At 42.8% G+C, this 22,376-nt stretch overlaps 1 protein-coding gene across 1 annotated transcript in view; it reads right to left on the minus strand.

The window, feature by feature from the left end:
* Window positions 1-22,376, minus strand: part of MEI1 (meiotic double-stranded break formation protein 1) — a 69,646-nt gene that overhangs the window by 34,605 nt on the left and 12,665 nt on the right. The window contains exons 9-18 of the mRNA XM_046646684.1: window positions 21,793-21,909; window positions 20,685-20,784; window positions 20,423-20,557; window positions 16,592-16,706; window positions 15,666-15,757; window positions 14,722-14,863; window positions 12,530-12,641; window positions 8,574-8,634; window positions 7,457-7,554; window positions 4,463-4,631 (exon numbers count right to left, since the gene is read on the minus strand). Of these exons, the coding sequence (XP_046502640.1) occupies window positions 4,463-4,631; window positions 7,457-7,554; window positions 8,574-8,634; window positions 12,530-12,641; window positions 14,722-14,863; window positions 15,666-15,757; window positions 16,592-16,706; window positions 20,423-20,557; window positions 20,685-20,784; window positions 21,793-21,909 (1,141 nt within the window). The remainder of the gene's footprint in view (window positions 1-4,462; window positions 4,632-7,456; window positions 7,555-8,573; window positions 8,635-12,529; window positions 12,642-14,721; window positions 14,864-15,665; window positions 15,758-16,591; window positions 16,707-20,422; window positions 20,558-20,684; window positions 20,785-21,792; window positions 21,910-22,376) is intronic.

A 22,376-nucleotide genomic window follows, 5' to 3' on the forward strand; every position in this document is an offset into this window, starting at 1 on the left:
AAAGACAGAGATGGCTGTCCTGCCTGCCATATCCTCCCTCAGCCACTGTCCTTCTGCCCCCAGCATGTCCACAGCCTAATGACACCTTACACAAACAGCATGCTGTATATACTTACAAAGCATTGTTACACATGCACAGCATGGTTCTATGCTTTATGCAAGGATCTGTTAGGGGCCAGGGACTCCTTACTCTCACCTAAAAGGTGAAGGGTCACCAAGTTGGACCAGTACTATTAAAAAGAAGGATGCTGCTTCTGGGGTTCAGGAGGCCCTGCTTTGGCAGCCAGTCCCCTCCGCCCCCGCTTCTTGTATTTATCATTAAACATTTGTGTGTTCAGTGGGCTACTTTCTAGAGCAGAGACGGCCATGTTTGTACATGCAAGGGAGATGGAGGTGAGGAGGAGACTGACTTTTCACTATATATCCTTTTATACCTTTTTAATTTTCTCTCATGAGTATGTCTGACCTATCAGATTAAGTACCAAAAAAATCTAAACACTTTAAAATGAGTAATACTAAATGCAATGTGGTATTCTGGATTGTTTCTGGACTAGAAAAGGGACAGCAGAGGAAAAGCCAGTGAAATCTGAATCAAGTCTAGTTAATAGTATTGTACCCTCACATGTATGGTCAAATGATTTTCAGCAAGGGTGCCAAGACCATTCAACGAGGAAAGGACAGTCTTTTCAACAAATGGTGCTGGGAAAACTGGATAGCCACACACACAGGAATAAAGGTGGACTCTTACCTAACATGATATAAAAAAATTAAGCCAAAATGAATCCAGACCTAAATGTAAACCTAAAACTATAAAACTCTTAGAAGAAAACATAAGGCAAAAGTTTTATGATCTTGGATTTGGCAACAATTTCTTGGATATGACACCAAACGTATAGGCAACAAAATAAAAAATAGACAAAGTGGACTTTATGATAAAGTTTTAAAATTCTGTGCATCAAAAGACACTATCAACAAAGTAAAAAGGTAACTCACAGAATGGAGAAATTATTTTCAAATCATATATCTAGTAAAGGATTAATATCCAGAATACATAGAGAATTCCTATAACTCAACAACATCAAAAAAACAATTTGATTCAAAAATGGGGAAAGGACTTGAATAGACATTTCTCCAAAGAAGATATACAAATGGCCAATAAGCACATGAAAAGATGCTCAACATCACCAATCATTAGGGAAATGCAAACCAAAACTACAAGATGATAACCTCACATTCATTAGGATGGCTACTTTCAGGAAAACAGAAAATAATAAGTCTTGGTGAGGATGTGGAGAAATTGGAACCGTTGTACACTGTTGTTGGGGATGTAAAATGGTATAGCCGCTGTGGAAAACAGCACGGCATTTCCTCAAAAAATTAAAAATAGAACTACAAGATGATCTAGCAATTCCACTTCTGGGTACATACCCAAAGGAATTGAAAACAGGGTCTCAAAGAGATATCTGTACACTCATGTTCACAGCAGTACTATTCACAATAGCTAAAAGGTGGAAGCAACCCAAGTGTCCATTGACAGATGAAGGGATAAGCAAAATGTGGCGTATACACACAATATATTTTCAGCCTAAAAAAGGCAAGAAATTCTGACACATGCTACAGCATGGATGAACCTTGAGAAAATCATGCTAAGTGAAATAAGTCATCACAAAAAGACAAATACTGTATGATGCCACTTACATGAAGTACCTAGTGAAGTCAAAATCATAGGGACAGAAAGTAGATTGGTGGTTGCCAGGGGCTGGGGAAAGCAGGGAATGGAGAGTTATTGTCTAAAGGGTACTATAGAATCTCAGTTTTGCAAGATGAAAAGAGTTCTGGAGATAGATGGTGGTGACGGTAGCACAACATTGTGAATGTATTTAATACTACTGAACTGTACAAAAATGCTTAAATGGTTCAAAATGGTAAAGATGGTAAATTTTATGTTTCTGCATTTTACCACAATGAGAAAAACTGGAAAAAATAGTAATGTATCAATGTTGGTGTCTTAGTTTGATAAACGTACCATAGTTGTGTTAGTATTAGGAGAAAATGGGTGAAGATTATAAGGAAACTCTGTATTCTTTGCAACTTTTCTGTAAATCTAAAATTACTCAAAAATAAAATGTTTATTTAAAAGATAAAAATAAAATTGATAATAGCCATAATATAAATATTATGCTACCAAAAGAATTCAGCTACCAAAAGAATAAGATAGACCTATTAATATATATACCGTCATGGAAAGATGTCCACGATACACTGTTAAGTTAAAAAGAAAGTTGAAGACCTTATATAATATCCCATTCTGTACACTTCAAAAAGGAAGCATAAATGTGTTTGTTAACACACAGACAAGTTCACAGAGGGTACCTAATAGCAGTTAATGCTGGCAGGTGTATGGCGAAGTATTTTAACTTTATACCTAACCATTTTACTTGAATTTTTACAATAAGCATGATTTAAAAAACAAGAATAAAAAACTTTTAAAGAATCACATGGTCAAGTGATTTTCAATGAAGGCGTAAAGACAACTCAATGGGGGCAAAAACAGTCTTTTCAACAAGTGGTAGACAAGTCGTGCTGGAGCATTTGTATAAGCCACATGCAAAAGAATGAAGTTAGACTCCTGTCTCACAACATATACAAAAGCTAACTGAAAATAGATCATAACCTATATGTAAGAGCTAAAATTGTAAAAGAAAAGGACTGTAGGGGCTGGCCCCATGGTGTAGGGGTTAAGTCTGGCATACTCTGCGTCAGCAGCCCAGGTTCATGAGTTTGGATCCTGGGCGCAGACATACATCACTCCTCAAGCCAGGCTGTGGCAGCAGCTCACATACAATATAGAGGAAGACTGGCACAGATGTTAGCTCAGGACTAATCTTCCTCAAGCAAAAAAAACAAAAAAGAGGAGGATTGGCAACAGATGTTAGCTTAGAGCGACTCTTTTTCATAAAAAAAAAAAAAAAAAGAACTATAGAAGAAAATATAGGAATAAATCTTCACGACCTTGGGTTAGAAAATGGTTTCTTAGCATTAACACCAAAAGCACAAATGACAAAAGAAAAAACAGAGAAATTTCATCAAAATTAAAAACTTTTGTGTTTCAAAGGATACCATCAAGAAAGTGAAAAAACTAACAGAAATGGGAGAAAAAATTTGCAAATCATATATCTGATAAGAGACTTGTATGTAGAATATATAAAGAACTCTCACAATTCAACAATAAAAAGACAACTCAGTTAAAAAAATGGGCAAAAGATCTGAATGTCTCCAAAGAAGATATACAAATGGCCAATAAGCACATGAAAAGATGCTCAACATCATTAGTCATTAGGGAAATGCAAATCAAACCACAACGCAAAAACCACTTCACACCCACTACATAGACAATAACATGTGTTGCAAGGTTATGAAGAAACCAGGACCCTCAAACATTGCTGGTGGGATTATAAAATGGTGAAGCCACTCTGGAAAACAGTTTGGGAGTTCCTCAAAAAGTTAAACATAGTGTTCCCATACGACTCTTCAATTCTGCGCCTAGTAGATACAGAAAAGGAATAGAAAACAAGTACCCAAACAAATATGTGTAGATGCATGTTCACAGCGTAACTATTCACGACAGTCAAAAGGCAGAAACAAACCAACTGCCCATCCACAGGTGAATGAATAAACAGAGTATGCTATATATACAAAATGCTATATTGTTCAGCCGTAAAAAAGAATGAAGTACTGATACATGCTACAAACATGATGCTAACTGGATGAATCTTGAAAATATTATGCTAAATGGAAGAAGCCAGGCACAAAAGGTCACATACTGTATGATTCCATCTATAGGAAATGTTCCAAATAGATAAATTCATGGAGATAGAATGCGTATTGTTGGTTGTCAGGAGCTGAGCAGAAGAGGAATGGGAAGTGATTGCTTAATGGATATGAGGTTTTACTTGGGAGTGATGGAAATGTTTTGGAACCAGATACAGGTAGTGGTTGCACAACATTATGAATATACTAAATGTCACTGAATTGTTCACATTAAAATGGTTAATTTTATGTTTTGTGAATTTTACCTCAATAAATTACTTTTTAAAAGCTTATGGGAGAATAGTCCTTTGATTTTAAAATTTTAATAAAATGTATAGTAATTCTTAAAACCAAAGTAAACCACTGACGTTTTTTTCTATGCACAAATGACACCCTCCAGATACCAAGGAATTCTCATTAGCATTCTAGGCTTCTCTGTCTCTCAGCACTGTGACTACACACCTGTCTTTACTCCCCCTTCCAAGATATGAGCCCCTCAGGAATATAAGCCATTTCTTACTTGTTATCTCTGTGTCCCCGGTACCCAGCACCAGGCTTAGAGAGGATGGCTTTGTAAATATTTATTGAACTGAACTGAGCTGCAGACATGGGTCCCAAAACCCACCACCAGCCCCCAGCTCAAAGCACTGACCTGTCCTCATGGATGTAGGCCAGGTAGAAGAGGAGCAGGATGCAGTACTGTCTCTGGCGAGCAGCTTGCTCCACATACTGATGATCTGACAGGAAGGCAAGGCTTTCAGCGCCCCTGCTGCTTATCTGGGGCAGCCCGTGCTGCAGGAGCTCAGACACTGCAGAGAGTTCTGGGGAGGGAACAAGCAGGAGAAAGCCACACAGAGAACACAGGAGAGCAGGTAATGAGCATATGAGTGAGTATCCACTACCTGAAGAGTACTGCACAGGGTAGCAAGGGTACATCCAGGATAAAAGGAAATCAGAATCTCCTCTTCCTTTATGCAACTTTCAGCCCACCCAGAGAGACTAAAGGTAACATGTGGAAGGACTTGGTTACATCAATTCATTCATTTGACAAATGTTCACTGAGTGGCTACTCTAGGCCAGGCTGTGAGACACAGGCCAGACCTCAAGGAGCTGGAGGCTAGTGGGAAAAAACAGGTAATGAGACAGATAATTGCAGCACATGCGATTAGTGCCTTGTTCAAGTGTGGAAGAGGGAGTGACTCACGCCTCCTGGGGTGGGGAGAGCAAGATCAAAGAAGAGGGAACTGTGGAGGGTGAGCAGAGAACAGGCGAGAAGGGAGAGAAGAGAATCCTAGGGACAGGAAGCAAGCTGTTCAGAGGCTGGGAGGCATAAGAACACATGTCACATTTAGGGGCAGCCAGGAGTTCAGTGTAACTGCACAGTCAGTGAATAGATGTGGAGTGTCAGGAGTTTCGAACTGTGTGATGTAATTTGTAGCTAGACTGTGAAAGACCCTGAATGCCGAGTAAAGATTTGGATTTTATCCTGAGAGCAGATCACTAGATGTCTTATGAAACCTCTGTTTCATAAAAGAAAAGGACCTCAGAGGTTAAAATTTGAATAAAGTCAACTTTATGGAAAATTCACTACATTACCCTTATTTTCCACATTTCATCATGAACCAGAGAAAACTCCATCACTGTCTGACAATGCCCCACAGACTGATGTTTGGGGACCACAGCTGAGGGCCAGGAAAGTTGAGATGTTAAGACTTGGTTTTCTTAGGGCCAGTCCAGTGGCGCAGTGTTTAAGTGCGCACATTCCACTTCTCGGTGGCCTGGGGTTCACGGGTTCAGATCCCAGGTGCAGACATGGCACCGCTTGGCAAAAAAGCCATGCTGTGGTAGGCGTCCCACATATAAAGTAGAGGAAGATGGGCACGGATGTTAGCTCAGCACCTGTCTTCCTTAGCAAAAAGAGGAGGATTGGCAGTAGTTAGGTCAGGGCTAATCTTCCTCAAAAAAAAAAAAAAAAAAGACTTGGTTTTCAGATAGACCCTTCTAACAGTGGGTAGAGATTTTTTGGAGGATAAGAGACTGAAAGCAGGGGGCCAAGTTGGAGGTCAAATGAAAGGAACCATTGTGCCAGTGCGGTAGACATAGGGCCAAGTGGAGGATGAGAATGGAGAATGGCCCACAGCAACACGGTAGAAGAGCCAGGTCAGGTTTCCTAATTCTAAGTTTAGTGCTTTTTCCACCAAAGCATACTATGAGCATTATGATAATAATGAAACTAATGTCCCTGAGCCTCACACATCCACCTGCCCTTTCTCCTGATATATTAAAGAAAGAAGCAGTCTGCATGTAAGTAACGTCTGCTGCTCTTCTTAGTGCTGTGAGATTTGACAAAGTCTCAGGGTCTAAGGAGGCAGATATGTGGGGCTCCTCCTATACTGATAAGAGAGGGAACTGCCAGCAGCAGTGGCACTGCCAACATGGTCTTAGGCTACCATCATGGCAAACGTCATTGTGCTATTCTCCCTGCAGGCCAGACCACACCTGAACAGGCAGAGAGCCGGACAACACGCAGAGAGGAGTGGCCAGTATGTGAGAGAAGTAGAAGCCAAGCTGGAAGGAACGAAAATGCTCACCTGGGCTTCCGTCTCTCTCAGCTCAGTGTCTGAGAAAGACAAAAGAGAAAGACAGGTTTGGGAAGTGGAGGGAGATGATACGGTCTTCATAAATGTAAAAAAAGGAAAACACAGCCAGCACCAAGTCTAACCTACAAGAAGGTATAATATTTATTGAATGAATGAATAAAACAATGATGAAATTGTTTTATGTTCCCAAGAGACAGAAGTCTATGATAGAGGAACTCCTTAGGGCAGAGAACATATCACAATCAATGTTGTATCCACAGCAGCACCTAGGCCTCCCCTGGCATGTAGCAGAAACTCAATGAATATTAAACAAAAGGAAAAACTTCCATCACTCAGCCCTGCATCTGCTGTCCCTCTGCCTAGACTCTACATGGGTCTCCTTAACCTCACTCAGACCTCTGTTAAAATGCCACCTCCTCACGAAGGCCTTCCCTGATCACCCTATCTAACACACACCTCCTTCCTCCATCACCTTCTATCCCTTTGCCAGGTTTTATTTTTTTCATAGTACCTATCCATCCCTGACATTGTATCTATGTGTTTATTGTCTGTCTCTCCCACTCCATGAGAACAGGACTTCGTATTCCTAACTCTATGACCAGTGCCTAGAATAGAGTCTGGCACACAGTAGATGATCGAGAAATATTTCTTGGAAAGAGGAACAAAGTAATGGAAAAGGCTATTCAAGATATTTTGAGCAGAGGTCTCTAGAGGTAACAAGCAGACAGTAAGAGGCCTGGTGTGAGGGATGTTGCAGAGGATACAGTCAGGGGAAAAACTGGGCTTGATAAGCTTTAGGGTCCTTCTCAACCCATAGAGTCTAAGGGTCCCGGAGCCTTGGATTCCATCATTTTCTGATTCTGTTATCTCACCTCCCTGGGAATCAGCCTATAGTTCCATCATTCCATGAGTCCATGGTTCCTCCAGGCAGCTTCAAGCAAAGGGATCTTAACACTGTACTGACTCACCATCCAGGCAATCAGCAAGACATCCAGACTCTAAAAGATCACCACAACCTCATGAGTGGTCAAACTGCAGTGTCTTACCTTCTTGGGACAGTGGTCCTGTCTTCTCTGGAGCTGAGAGGAGGTTGATGGACAGGTAGTACAGGAAACTGGAACACACCTGGTTTAGGGCTGAGTGACTTACAGGGAGAAGAGGAAGACAGAACACAAGGGAGAACATTGCTGCTTTGGCTGGGACAGCATTATCCCTGCCACGTACCAAGGCACCACTGCTTTGTGCCAGAGCCCAGTGAAATTCTAACCATGGCCCTGGTAGAAGAGGTCCAGACAGGGCTGTGAAAAGTAAATATGGAGCCTACTGCCCACAGCTGTAACTTAGACACTTGGCCCATATAAGCATTCACTAAAAATTTACTGAAAAAAATAAACCAAGGAATACTAAGCTCCACTTTAACAAAACATACAAACAAAAAAGTGCTCCTGCGTCAGGAAAGGGCTGCGTAATACTAGAAAAAGAAGAAGGTGTTGAACCCAAGATGGGCAGTTAAAAAGAACTACAGACATCCAAAATTGTGACTTTGAATCCAGATGGATCCCTGAATTCTCTCCTGAACGTTGGGTGTTCTATTTAGAGATAGGAAGGAAGAGCTAGATACTGCACTGTAATGAGCTTGCAGGTTGTAGGCAGTAACAAATGGAATCTGCCAAGTAAATGCAAAGACAGGTGGCAAATCATAAATGGAAAGGTCCAGAAGGCTGTTCTAGAAACCTAACATGACAGAGACTGAGGTGGCAACCTCTCTAATCTGAACAAGAGAGTTTCTCCTCTGGAATTTCTAGGCTGGCAGCAAACAGAACATTATTCTTTCTTGGTGGACAATGCATTCCTTACTCTCTGAGGGCATCAGTTTCCCCCTTTGTAAAATGAGGGGTTAGACAAATGACCTCCATTCTTCCAGTTTTGATGTAACAGGTGACCATCCAAGTCTCACATGGCATGAGAGCCTTACCAGAATCAGATTAAATAAAAGCTATACAAGCATGTCAAGCTCATACCACCAGTTGCTGAGCAATTTTGACACTGTGTCAATCCCCCCACGGTCCTATGACTAAACCACCCTAGTCAGAAATTTCCACTTGTTCAATCAAGAAGGATGCTGGGCCCTTGGCCACTAATTTTGCCTGGAACCACACATACCTCAGGTCACTGCAGAACCTGGCCTTCAGCTCCAGGGTTAGTTGTATGAAGGATGAGGCAGCTTGGGAAAAGAGGAAAGAAAGCAGAGAGCAGTTTAAACCAGACTGTTAGAGAGAGTCCCAAGTCTGGGTGGTACCAAACAGTACTAGTTTTGAAGTCACGCAGACCTGGGTTCAAAATTTGCTCCATCGCTATCTACCAGCGTGACTCTAGAACACTTATTTAACTTCTCTGAGACCCTATACTTCGATATCTATACTTCACAGGTTGCTGTGAAGCTGAGTGAGACAAACGTATGCAGAACATCTAACAAATGCTTAGCTCCGAGTAGGTGCTGAATAACTGTTCATCTTCTTCCTTTCTGAATTATCTTCCACTACATCTGGTACATTTGACAAGGACATAGGAAGGACACATCTGCTTGTTCCATCCCTTCTCCCAATTTTGTTGAAAATAACCCAGTTTCAGATTCAGGAAGAATCAAGGATAGTCACTGCTTTATCCCCATCTCTGAAATGCCTGTGAAAAAGGATTGGTTCTCAGACCCGAGGTCAGGTAACAGTTTCTGTGTTAGCTGGTGACCCAGCTCCAGGTCCCTGCACTGCCTACCGCTTCCCAGTCTCCCCCAATCCATCTCATCCCGCCCCAAGGCTCTCTGTCAAAACTGTTCTCTATCTTGCCTATCCTGGACCCCTGTAAAAGCAGGATTCTAGATAAGGAGAATATCAAGAGCTCCCACTGCACCAGCTCCAGTGTTGGGGATAATCTATATCCTATCTTGGGCTTAAAGTATATGGCAGGGAATTAATCCATCAGTTTCATATCAACTTTCCAGAACAGCAGTTTAATCTATGACTCCCCCGGGAAGGGGGTGCCCACCTTGCACGCTGGAAGGGGTCCTCCTGCCCAGTCTCCTGGGGACCCAGAGTTTCTCCATCCCCTCCTCCAGGTCTCTGTCTGCCTCTTGGCTGGCAGTGCCTGCTTCCCTCTTCTGTCTTGCAGGTTAGGCCTGATCCTGTTCTATCTGGCTTCATGCTGCATAGATCTCCCTGTACACAGCCTTTCTTTACATTCCTTGCTCTCCACAACTGGCCCCCAGAGATCTACACTTCTGAGCTGCACCCAACCAGCACCCCAAGACTGATCCTCTTGGTTCTTGAAGTATGGCAGGCAGGTAGAGTAGACAGAAGGAAGGAAAAGTATATGTCAATTGTCACAATAACTATGGGGTAACAGTCATTCAGGAAATCTACATATGTTATCTCCTTTTAATTCTCATTATTATTACCATGTTCTAGCTGAGGACATTGGAGCTAAGAAAATTAATTTGCCCAATGTCAATAAACAAGTAAGGGATAGGGTAAGAATCCCAACCAACACGTGCGAACGACAAAAGTCCTGCTTTTTTCTCTCTTCCACACAGCCTCCCACCCTCCCCTAGAAGCTCCTACTCACACTTTCTGGGTAGAATAGCTTCCAGAGGGTTTCCTGTGCTCTGTTCCTAAAGAGAACAACAATCCCTCCGAACTGTGACAAGGGACCTCCCCAGGATGGCCGAAACCATCAATCAGAAACTCCCTCAAAATCACAATCAAATTTTCAGACAACTGCAAAAGGCATGCCCCTTGTCTCCCCAGCTCTGGATCCTGACACCTTCTCCTTTCCAAGGACCCTGCTCTGCTGATTACCCATGAGTCTCTCTACTGCTCCTTCCTCTCAGCCACTAATCAGAAAAAGTGTTTCCAGTGTTAGGGAGCAGAAAAACCCTTCCTAACTCCATGTCCCCAACCAATTATATCCCCCATTTTTCACCTCTTTCTCACACCAAACTTATCAAGAGTTGTCTGTCTTACATCTACTGCCTTATCTTGCACTCACTCTTCAACTCACTGGAGTCTGGCTTCCACCTCAATCACTCCACAGAAACTGCTCTGGCCAAGGTCACCAACAGCCTCCATGATACCAACTCCAACAGACATTTTTCAGCCCTCATCTTACTTGACCTCCGGGATGCATTTGACACTCCTACCACTCCCTAATCTATAAAACTCTCCTCACTTGGCTTCCCTAAAGTCATACTCTTCTGGTTTTCCTCCTACCTCTCCAACTGGTCCTTACCAGTGTCCTTTGGAGTCTCCTTCTTCTCCTGACCATTAAACACTGCTCTTGATTTTTGTCTTGGTCCTTTGATCATCTCATTTTACACACTCACTCTTGAGGAATCTCACCTGCTCCACACTAGAGAGTCAGCCCCAAAAGGACAGGAGTCTGTTTTATTCACTGCTGCATCATCAGCCCTAGGACAGTGCCTTTCACATAGTAGGTATCCAATAAATATTTGTTGAATGAATGAAAGGCTGGATGCTGAAGACTTCTATACCTGAAGACCGGATCTCTCCCCTGACCTCAGACTCAGAGTTAATTACGTACCTAACGTCTCCACTGGGACATCTCACAGGCATTTCACACTCACCCTGACCCAAATTGATCACATCCTCTACTGCCTTCCGAAATCAGATCCTCCTCCAGTGATCCTCACTCCATAAAAAATATCACCACCTAGATAGCAGCTGGAAGCCTAGGCATTACCCTGAACCATTCCTTCTCTCTCATGCCCTACATCAAACTGTTCCACACCCCCAACACTACCTTAGTTCTTATCACCAACCTGAGTTAATGCAAGAGGTTAAACTACTTGCCTCCAATCTTGCTTCCTTCTAACTCAGGGTCCACACTGCTCCAAGAAGGATCTTTTTAAAACAGAAATCTGAGCATGTCACTCCCCTTCTTTAAGACTCAAAGCTCCTAGGATAAAGTCCAAATTCCTCACATGACCAATAAAGTCCTGCATGACTGAGTCCTGGCTACTTCTCTATAGTAAACTTTCCACTGCATGCTACGTGACATTAAATGATAAGAAAAGACATTAAATGATAATGATAAGAGGCAAGCATAGCATAGAGATTAAGAAAGCAGGCTCTAGAGCCAGATTCCCTGAGTTTGAATCCTGGGCACACCACTTCCAGTGTGACCTTGGGAAATTTATTCAACCTCTCTGAGTTTCAGTGTGCTCATCAGCAGAATGAAGATAACAGTACATACTTCCTAGAGTTTTTCCGAGAACTAAATGAATTAATACATGTAAAGCACTTAAAACAGTATCTCACCCCTAGTAAGAATTTAATAAATGCTAGTTATTATTAGTTATTAAATATTACTACCTTTCTCCCTCCTTCCTTTTCTATTTTTGTCTAGCCCTCCTTCTCACTATCACTACCACTTTCTGAGGAAGATAAAGGAAATTCTGACTCTGATTCCCGGGCTTATTCTGCAGATTGAGGTATTTATACAGTGAAAACTGGAGAAGTGGGAAAAGAAGGTTCACATTTAAGAGAGAAAAAATGACTAGAGAAGAAAATAAACAGATGCAAGAAGGCCTGGAGAAGGCTGAATGAGTCATGAGCCATTTGACTCAATTTTAGGAAGGTTCAATTTTAGGAAGGCGTTTCAGTGTATAGGTAGACAGCAGCTTTCACACGGTGCTACCACTCCCCTAGAAGGCATTTGGAAGTAGTTGGGGATGTTTTTCAGTTGTCACAATGACTGGGGGTACTTCTAGCATTCAGTGCTCAGAAGTCAGAGATGCTAAACATTTTGTGACATATGAGGGAATATGGACTATGAGAGTATTGTGGAAAGAGATATATTGTGGGCTCTGAACTGGAACCTCCTTGACATTCTCAGAGAAGTAGCGATAAATTTGAGAACTGCCTTTACAGACTTTTGGTTGCTAGATGATATTCCCTTCCACTTAACACTGGGCAGAGCATGGACATGGATTCTGCCTGAATATGTAAACCTCGCATCCACGGGTTATTCTCTAAGGTCTGAGTACTCTGAGAAGCTGCCTAAGGTGCCTGCCTTCCTCCCAACTTCCACATTTGCCTGCTGCCTACCGAGCTTCTTGGAGAACTTCTCCTTCATGTGGGGAACGATGACAAACAGGCTGTGTAGAATCGACAGGAAAACTTCCATCAAGCCTGGGTGAGTGGCCTCCTCTGAGTGCCTCTGCAAAGAATCAGGAAGGAGAACACAGCCCAGAGGACTGAGCCTCTCAAGAAGAAAAAGCATCGGCAAAGCCGTCATCAAATCTAGCAACAGTAGACTAAAGCTTTTCATGTGAAATGTACAAGACAAGCTAGGGAAGCTGAAGTCACAAGCCTATATCCAAGGCTTACAACTACAACTTAATAAATTGTGTAAGATGGGGCCAGCCCTGTGGCCGAGTGGTTAGGTTTGCACGCTCTGTTTCAGCGGCTCAGGGTTTTGCCAATTCAGGTCCTGGGCACTGACATGGTGCCTCTCATCAGGCCATGCTGGGGCGGCATCCCACATGCCACAACTAGAAGGACCCACAACTGAAAATACACAACTATGTACTGAGGGGCTTAGGGAGAAAAAGGAAAAATAAAATCTTTAAAATAAATAAATAAATTGTGTAAGATACTTTACCTCTCTGGGCCACTGTACCAAAAAGAGTAAAACAAGAATAACAAGACCCATCTCCCAGAAACAAATGAGATCTGATGTGTAAAAAGTGCTTTCTAGACTATAATGCAGAGTGACACTCAGCCATAGTAATAATAATATAGCTTACAAACTGCCTTCAAATTTATTTTTCATGTGATCTATGAACAAAGTCATGAGGCAGCCAGATGTACTAGACAGAGCTCTAAACTAAGAGTAGAGAAACCTGGGTTCTAGTTCAAGCTCTGCACAAAGCCCCTGTGTGCCCCTGGGTCAGACCTCCTCTCCCCTCATGGTGTCTCAGTTCCCTATCTGTAAATAGCTAAGCCCTCAGAGACATTGTTCTTATAGATACCTTTCCTTTAGTTTTTAAAACAAGTTTTTGTTTTTTTAATTAGAAAAATAATACATGCTCATTAAAAAAATGTGTAAAATACAGAAAAGTAGAACGAAGGATAATATAATTCTACGATCTGGCTCTAGATCTAGCTCTAACACTTCATAAATCTAGGAGGAATGAGCAGGTGAGGAAACCAACGTGAACTGCTCAAGTGTTACTGTTAGGGCACGCCACCTCAAGAGCCTGGCCTTGCTGGCTCAAAGAACTTCAAGGAAAAGAGGCTCGCTACCCTCAGAACCAGAGGCTGCCTCCCTGCTGCCACCTGTTCCCAGTAAAGGTTTTGGAAGTGACCTTCCCCCACTAACACAGGACTCTTCAAAGGCTCATAGGATGTCCAAACCTCAAACAGGATAGGACCCATCCAAGGTCATCTGGGCAATCAGCATTTCTGGTTCCTGCTCTTCCTATCACCTCCATCTCAAGTCAGCCCAAAATGAAGCTCTTCCGGACCAGGTCTTTCTTCAGAGCGGCCATCTCTCATTTTACAGAATACACATATATATTCCTTAGGGAAGCCTGGATCACAGACACTCACCGCCGCCCTTTACTAAGCAGAAGGACGCTTGGGTTCAAATCTCAGCACCATCATGCACTTGCTTTATAACCATAGGAACATGACAACCTCATCTTTAAATCAGGGGAAATTATAGAACCTATCTCATAGGGTCATTGGGAGGATGAATTAGGTAATCAATAAAAGGCATTTATCACTCCATAAACATTATATATTTATTATTTTATTATTACTGCTTTACACTTTTTCTTAAGAGCCACCTATTAGTTTTAAAATGAAACACTATACTTTGTTTTTAAAACCAAAGGAAAAGTGGCTGAAAGAACAACCCTGCTGAAAACCTCACAAGGTCCAGTTGAATAGTCACTGCCTTGCATCTCTCAGCCTGGCTCACTCTCACATTCTTCTCTACCGCAAACTTTATACTGGGGGGCTGGCCCGGTGGTGCAGCGGTTAAGTTCACACATTCCGCTTCGGCGGCCCTGGGTTCGCCAGTTCAGATCCCAGCTGCAGACATGGCACCACTTGGCACGCCATGCTGTGGTAGGCGTCCCACATATAAAAATGTAGAGGAAGATGGGCATGGATGTTAGCTCAGGGCCAGTCTTCCTCAGCAAAAAGAGGAGAATTGGCAGCAGTTAACTCAATGATAATCTTCCTCAAAAAAAACCCAAACTTTATGCTGTCCATGGCTCAGGGGAACCCACCATCACCATGGGGATACACAGGGAGTCACAAGCACTGAGAAGAAATTCTGAGAAGTCCTCCAGGGTGTCTTCTTTCTCGGCAGTGGGAGCTGTGAATGGATTCTCCTGGGCTGAAGGCTCATTCTGGAATTCCACAGCCAACCTGAGAAATCAATGTGTGAGTATATCTACCACCACCTATGCAACATAAAGGTTAGAAGCATCCTGCTAGAGGGATGCTTGAGCTCAGGGTCCAGGGAAAGTATACCTATCAGCAGATCTGAAGAAAATTCAAGAGGCCCCACTAAGGGAGGACCTGGTGCTTGGCTACCTCTCCAGCTTCGTGCTCCCCACCACCTCTCCTGTAACACATGACTCTTCCACTCCACTGAACATACCATGCTGTTCACTGTTTCACATCTCCTTGCCTTTATATATGCTGCTCTACCTGGAATGCCTTCCTCAGATTTGTCACAACCTAATAAATTGCACATATGTACACAAAACTGTCTCTTCCCCAAGACACTGTGAGCTCCTTGCGGGCAGAAGCCAATCTGCCTTATCTTTCTACTTTCACTATCTAGCACCAGGCCTGGCACACAGCAGATACAACAAACATTTGTTAATGTGAACTAAATTAATCCAACAAACATTCAGTGAACACCTACAGGGTTAAGTTATTTGGGAAGAGGAATAAAGCTGAATGAAACACAACCTCATTTCACAGTAACAAAAACTTCACTAGGAGGGAATCTTTAGAAACCCCCTCCTCTAGCTACCTGTGCTCAAACCTCCTCCACACACCCCCTCCATACCCTATACACACTCCCACTCCCCGCCCCAGCCAAAGTCCTCTCACTATGCAGCAAAGCATGAGAAGTCAAGTGTTGCTTCTAGAACTTCATCCTTTGTCTGAATCCCTTCTACCTCCACACTACTGCCTCAAACCACAGAGGGCCCCTCACCTGCAGGCATTTCTAAATCCCTCCAGAGTGCTCAGGAGGAACTTTCCCCTTCGAAGAATGCCCTTCTCCAAATCTCTGCTGGAGGCATGGCCCTGAGGTGAGAAGAAGAGAGGGGAACCTATTGGTCAAGTGAGTACTCTGTGTCCCAGTCTGTGCTACAGACTTCTTCCTGTCACAAAATCTGGCGTTCCCATATACCTAACACTTTCCAGGGGATCTTGTTTATATCCTCACAAATCTAGCCATCTGATAGCTCTTTTGAAAAATAGTAGAAGGGAACCTTAACCACCTGTCTCCCTGTGAACCACAGAAGGCTGTCATAAGCTGGGGGACATAAGACTAACTGGCTGTGATACCCATATTAGTTTCTCCAAAACACATGAAAATCCCCACCCTATCAGGTGTGAAGAGCTTAGTTTCCAAAGTCAATCCGAAAGACATAATCAGCATTCACATTAACAGTATCCTTCCTGATATTTTAAGTCCATGGGCCATTAGAAGCCAACAATTCCAACACATTGCACATTGGTCAGATTCTTTCTAAGATTCTAGTGAATCCAGCCTTGAATAATTTTGTGAGCATGTTTACCATACCTGCTTGGATGATATAAAAGACAAAGTGTGTAGTAGGCTTGCGTACAAACACCCTAGGGTTTACTATCCAAACTCAGATACTTGCTCGTTTTTGACCTTAGAGAAAAATTATTTAAGCCCTGTGGTTTGAGTTTCCTAATCTGTAAAAACAAGGATAGCAATTACTAAGGCTCACAGCCTTGCAGTTAGGGAAAAAATAACATCTCATTGTAGGTGTGTATACATGCGAAAAAGCTATAAAGTGGCATATAAATGTAAGGCAATGTACTAATTATCTTGTAAAAACACATTACAGCATGATCTCCAGAAGAAGCAGGCTGCAGTGCACTGACCAGGAGCCTCCTGTTCAGCGGAGTCTGGGAAAAATCTGCACACCGGCTCAGCATGGCTTCAAGTAAGGCCCGCAGTTCCCTGTACTGCACAGGTAGAGCACTCTGATGGTCCTTCCTGCATCCAGAAAGACAAAGGCAGGTTTAGGGCAAGGTAAGGGTACTCTAAGATACCCTCAGGTTCTTGGGCGATGGAGGGTAGTGTGGCGGATCAGAACACAGGTCCAGGATCTGATCTGATAAAAATCTTTGCTCCAACACTTATCCAGCTACATGACTTTGTACACAGTCTTCATCCTCTCTAATCTTCAATTTCCTCACCTATTAAACGAGAGTTAATAGTACTCCCCTCAGAACTGTTCTAAGGATCAAATTACATAATGTATGTCAAGCACTTAACACGATGCTTAATAGACGGTAAGTCCTTATAAATAACAGCTATGGCTGTTCTTATTGTTACTAAGGATACAGAGGGTTTTCTCACTGAGAAGGGCCTCCTGGTGAAAGAAGTACCATCTAGAACTAAAGGTGCATCGATGTGGAAAGTCATGCTTAGGGTCCATTTGAACCCTCACATTCTATAGACTCAGAAGAGGCCAGAGTCACTGACTAGTCTAATTCTGAGCTCCAAGAGGTCAGGGACCAATTCCATCTTTTCACTTTACCTAAACAGAGCTGGACGCATTGTAAATTGATACTAAATAAAAAAGACGTTAAGTGAATGAATGACAGGCTAGGGGACATAAGTCAAGTTTGAGAGGGTATAAGGTAGCTGTGTTGGTTATCTAGGGATGTTGTAACAAATTACCACAAACTTTGTGGCTTAAAACAACAGAAATTTACTCTCTCATCGTTCTGTGTGTTAGAAGTCGGAAATTAAGGTGTTGGCTCCTTCTAAAAGCTCTACAGAAGAATCTTGCCTTGCCTCAGCTTCTGGTGGTTCCCAGCAATCTTGTCATTCCTTGGCTGGTAGCTGCATCATTCTAATTTCAGCCTCTGTCTTCATGTGGCTGTCTTCCCTCTGTGTATGTCTGTCACTATATGTCCAAATCCCCCTCTCCTCATAAGAGCACCAGTCATTGGATTTAGGAGCCCACACTGGATGACCTCATCATAAGTTAATTATATCTTGGTGGGCATGAATTTTAGAGGGATGCTATTCAACCCAGGGCTGTAACTAAGGAGAAACCTATGTTGACCCTCTTCTCTGGGTCTTTTCTGAACACTGAGAGTAATCTGTTGGATCTTCTAACAGGCACTCAGTTAATTGTATACAGTTAAGGCTTGATTTTCCCTTTCCTTCTTCATTTCTGGAAGCTCTAACTTTCTACCCTACACTGATCGTCAGGCCCTGCTTCCAAACTCTTTAAATTCTTTTCAGTAATTCTCACTCCTCCTTCCAGTTGTGCTTCCCAGAGACCCTCTGAACCACTCTACCTCAGAGGGTCCACTTCAGTAAACATTCTGGGAAATTAAAATCATCTAAGGATTAATAACTAGCCCCCTACCTATCGCTCTCCACAGTTCTGACCCAACTAGCTTTCCAGGTTCTTCATGTACTACTCCCCTCCACACAACCTGCTGGCCACACTGGCTACTGTTCCCTCAGTAATCCCTAAACTTTCCCACTCACATGTTTTGGTCAACCATGGTCTTTCCACCAATCTAAATCTCTCTCATCCCTCATTGCACAGTTCAAATACCACCTCCTGCCTGAAAGATGCTACCAGTGCCTCTTAACACGGACCTCCTGGGAGACTTCCACCTCTGTATGGGTAACTCTGATTGACATTGCTCTCATTCTATGCCTTTTTTACCCTGTTGATTTACTCATCTCACTCTCCCTGGGATTCATGCCCAAGATTCAGAGATTCAAATCCAGGAAAGGACAGAAGGGAAAAAGAGACAGACTGACGTTATTGTAATGTAAATGCTATTTTTTGTTTCAATTTTTAGAACCAAGAGTCAAATCACAAAGATTTAAGTAGGGCTACAGAAGAGACTATAAATATTAACGACCTTTACAATGTAAAATTAAAGGCATAGTTGACTGACATTGAGAAGTAGAAGGTAGGGAGGAGAGGGGAAAGGAAGAGCTGGGGTGCTAATGTACTCAGCTAACCATGTGGGGAGCCAAGAGATACTGCTTCAAGTTAAGGGAAGAAGAAATATAAGCTTTAAGTATCTAACAGTTTGAAGACACAAAATATTAACTAGCAAAAATGCTGAGGAAGGGGCCAGCCCTGTGGCCGAGTGGTTGAGTTCGTGCACTCCGCTTTGGCGGCCCAGGGTTTCGCTGATTTGGATCCTGGGCGCGGACATGGCACCGCTCATCAAGCCATTCTGAGGCGGCATCCCATATGCCACAACTAGAAGGACCCACAACTAAAAATATACAACTATATACCAGGGGGCTTTGGGGAGAAAAAGGAAAAATAAAATGTTAAAAAAAATGCCAAGGAAACGTAGAGAAGACAAAATAATGTGAGCTAAATCTTGGTCTTTCTTACTGGTAAGTCAATGAATAATGTCCTAAATTGACAAATAAAGAAACAGCATTAAAAGCATATTGTTTAGATTTAGGGAGATAATCACCAGAACTAAAACCCAAATGGGTTAAAATTAGTTTCCCTTAGGAAGTGGGGACAGGAGACTGTTCCTTTTCCTTATAAACCTTCTGTATATTTTATTTTTTACTATTTGAATATATTACTTTGCTAGATTTTAAAAGGGAAAACATGGAAACAAAAGTTACTATATAAATACATATGAGTTTCCTCCATCACTTTTTCCCAGGATATCAAGCACCTTGCTAAGGAATAATTTCCCATCTTGACACTAGGATCTCTTAGTTTCACCATCCATTTTAACATCTTTCATTCATATACTGACTATCTATTAGGAGCGAGGCATATAGCAGTGAAAAAACTGACATGGTCTCTGATCTGTTTGTGATAATATTATGGTGCAAGAGAGACACAGAGAAAATGAATAAACAAAAAGTATGAAGTGTTTGGCAAGTGCTATAATAGCCTAATGGGTCAATTAAGGAAGGATGCTCTGAATGAGACTTGAATGATGGGAAGAAGCCAGTCATGCAAAGATTTAAGAGAAGAGTATTTTAGACAGAAATCAATTAGCAGAAAGGAAGTGGGGGAAAAGTCTGGACTAAAACAAAGACTGAGATTAAGAAAGAATACATCCATGAAATAAATACAGAATAAAATGCTATTAAAAAACGCAGTCGGGGCCAGCCCAGTGGCATAGTGGTTAAGTTTGCGCAGCCCAGGAGTCATGGGTTCGGATCCCAGGCACAGATCCACACACTGCTTATCAAGTCATGTTGTGGTGGCGTCCCACATATAAAACAGAGGAAGATTGACACAGATGTTAGCTCAGCAACAATCTTCCTCAAGCACAAAGAAGAAGATTGGCAACAGATGTTAGCTCAGGGCCAGGCTTCTTTACAAAAAAAAAAAAAAAAAAATGCAGAGATTTGGAAAGAACTCTTCCAAATTAAAAATACTAAAGCAGAAATAAAACACTCAGTAGAAGAATTGAAAGACAAAGTCAAGAAAATCTCCCAGAAACTAGTGGATAACAACAAAGAGATTAAAAACTGTCAGAAAACAAAGAAAATTAGAGGACCAGCTCAGGATCCAACATCTGACAGGCAGTTCCAGAAGCAGGAACAGAGTAAATTGAGTAGCAGAAAGAAAAAATTCCAGAAAACTTCCCTGACGTAATGGAGAAGTACCCTCTGGAAGCCGCCCTGGCCTTGACAGGCCCTCAGGTACATGCAGGGATAAATCTCATCCTGCCTGGGTCTCTCACCTCAGAAAGGCAGAAGTGGCCTTCACTGCCTCAGTGGCCACCTCCAGCACTGGGCTGCTCACTGCCACTTGGAGAGCACGGTTAGCATCTCTGCAGATGGCTGAGCTTGTGAACAGCTTGATCTCCTCTGGCTGCCTGAGAAGTGGCAAATGAGAAATGAGTGAGTGAACTCTTATTACTCACCCTATCAGGAATAAACACTTCACTTCTTTCCTTCTCTGGTCTGGCCCTTACAGGCCTGACGCTCCACTGCTTTGCTCACCGAGTCAGGATCTCAGCAAAGAGCAGCAGGCCCTGCTTGTGCAGCTCTGTGTTGTTCGTCCTCAGGCTTCCCTGTAGGCTCCTCACCACCGACTCGATCCCTACGTCAAAGTGACATGGCAGAGGCCAGGGATCAGTGTTTGGTAATTCCTTCACTGCCTGCCCAGGAAAGGTAAGAGGCTCTGGACAGCACATATTTGCTGGAGGCCCCTCATGGAGGGGCCCTGACAAGTTGAGCTCATGGAATGGGACTGTGAGATTTTCGAGGGCAAGCCCTTATCTGATTTATCTCTCTCTCCTGAAACACAGCACATGCCATAGCACAGGCCCTAGTACTCAAGGTATTTAGTGAATGCTTAATGACTGAACTGCACCTTCTCCACTAGACACACTCCTGTTCCTCCTCAAAGAATCAGGTCAGACCTCCACTCCTCCAGGAAGCCTTCCCTGATCCACTCAGGCAGAGCTGTGGGCCTCCCCTGAGCTCTCATACCTCTTGTACTTCCCTCTAGCAGAACCCTAATCAGTTTGCTTATCTCTCTCTCCCCTTCCAGAGGACAGGGACCATGTTATATGTACCTCTAAATCTCCAGGTCCCAGCCTGGTACCTGACATAAAATAAGAACAGAGAATATAAAATGAATGAATGAATGTGCCCAGTCTAAAAATTCAGATGTGATATAAAAAGTCCCAGACAAGGAAAGTACCACCAGGAAGGAAAAGAAAGGGACAGTTTCAAGAAACACTGAAAGGATGAATCAGCAAACCTTAGGGACTAACTAGTTGGAGAGATATCTGGGGCACAAGAAAAGACTGAATCCAAGGCTGAGTAAAGTTGCTCTTAAGGTGCAACAGGAATTCATCTAGTGGCTAATAGGAGTGCCCGTCTCTTGCTAAATATATATACATCTGCTAATCAGTGAAGAGAAGAACTGTTTGGATATCACTGATTGTACATGGGATATGGTAATGAGTTTGGGCTGATGGAAATGATCAGGCCCAGCACCCCATCCAAGGTGTAGGAGACCCTCCCCATCACTGCTGCTGCTACCCAACCTCAAAGTGCTGTCCACCTGACCCAGAGCTAGTATAGGACAGCCATTACCCACCGTACACCGTGTGGCACTTGGAAAAGAAGAGTGGCTCTTCTGCCAGGAGTATCAAGCAGTTGTAGCTGGACCAGACAAGCACTTCGTTGGAAGAGGAAAGATGCTCAAAGAGGAACTCTGGCCGGGGAGAAGGGGAGAAAACAATAAATGACAACTGTGTAATCATGATCCCATAACTAATGCTAGGGCCTTGGATTTATTCAACATCTCACACGTGTTACTTCATTTGTTCACACATCCTTTCCAGAAGACATTATCAGCAATTCACAAATAAACTTGGAAAATGCCCTCAGGGTATGGTCTAACCTCATCTTTCTAACAGAAGGGGAAACTGAGACCCGGAGAGAGGTATTGTTAGTGGTGGAGGTAGGACTGGAACTCAAGTCTCCTAATTCTCAAGATGGGTAGCAACAGGATACAGAGAAAAGTTTTTAGAGCCAGAGAGACTTGAGTTTATACCCCTTCTCTGTCAATGAAAGCCTTGTCGATTTAAAGCAATTATTTCCCTTCTCTCACCCTCAATTTCCTTATCCATAAAAAAGAAAAGATGAGGCAACATTTACAACACACCTCAGGACACATTT

The sequence above is a fragment of the Equus quagga genome, chromosome 19 (assembly GCF_021613505.1).
Source record: "Equus quagga isolate Etosha38 chromosome 19, UCLA_HA_Equagga_1.0, whole genome shotgun sequence".
Lineage (NCBI taxonomy): Eukaryota > Metazoa > Chordata > Mammalia > Perissodactyla > Equidae > Equus > Equus quagga.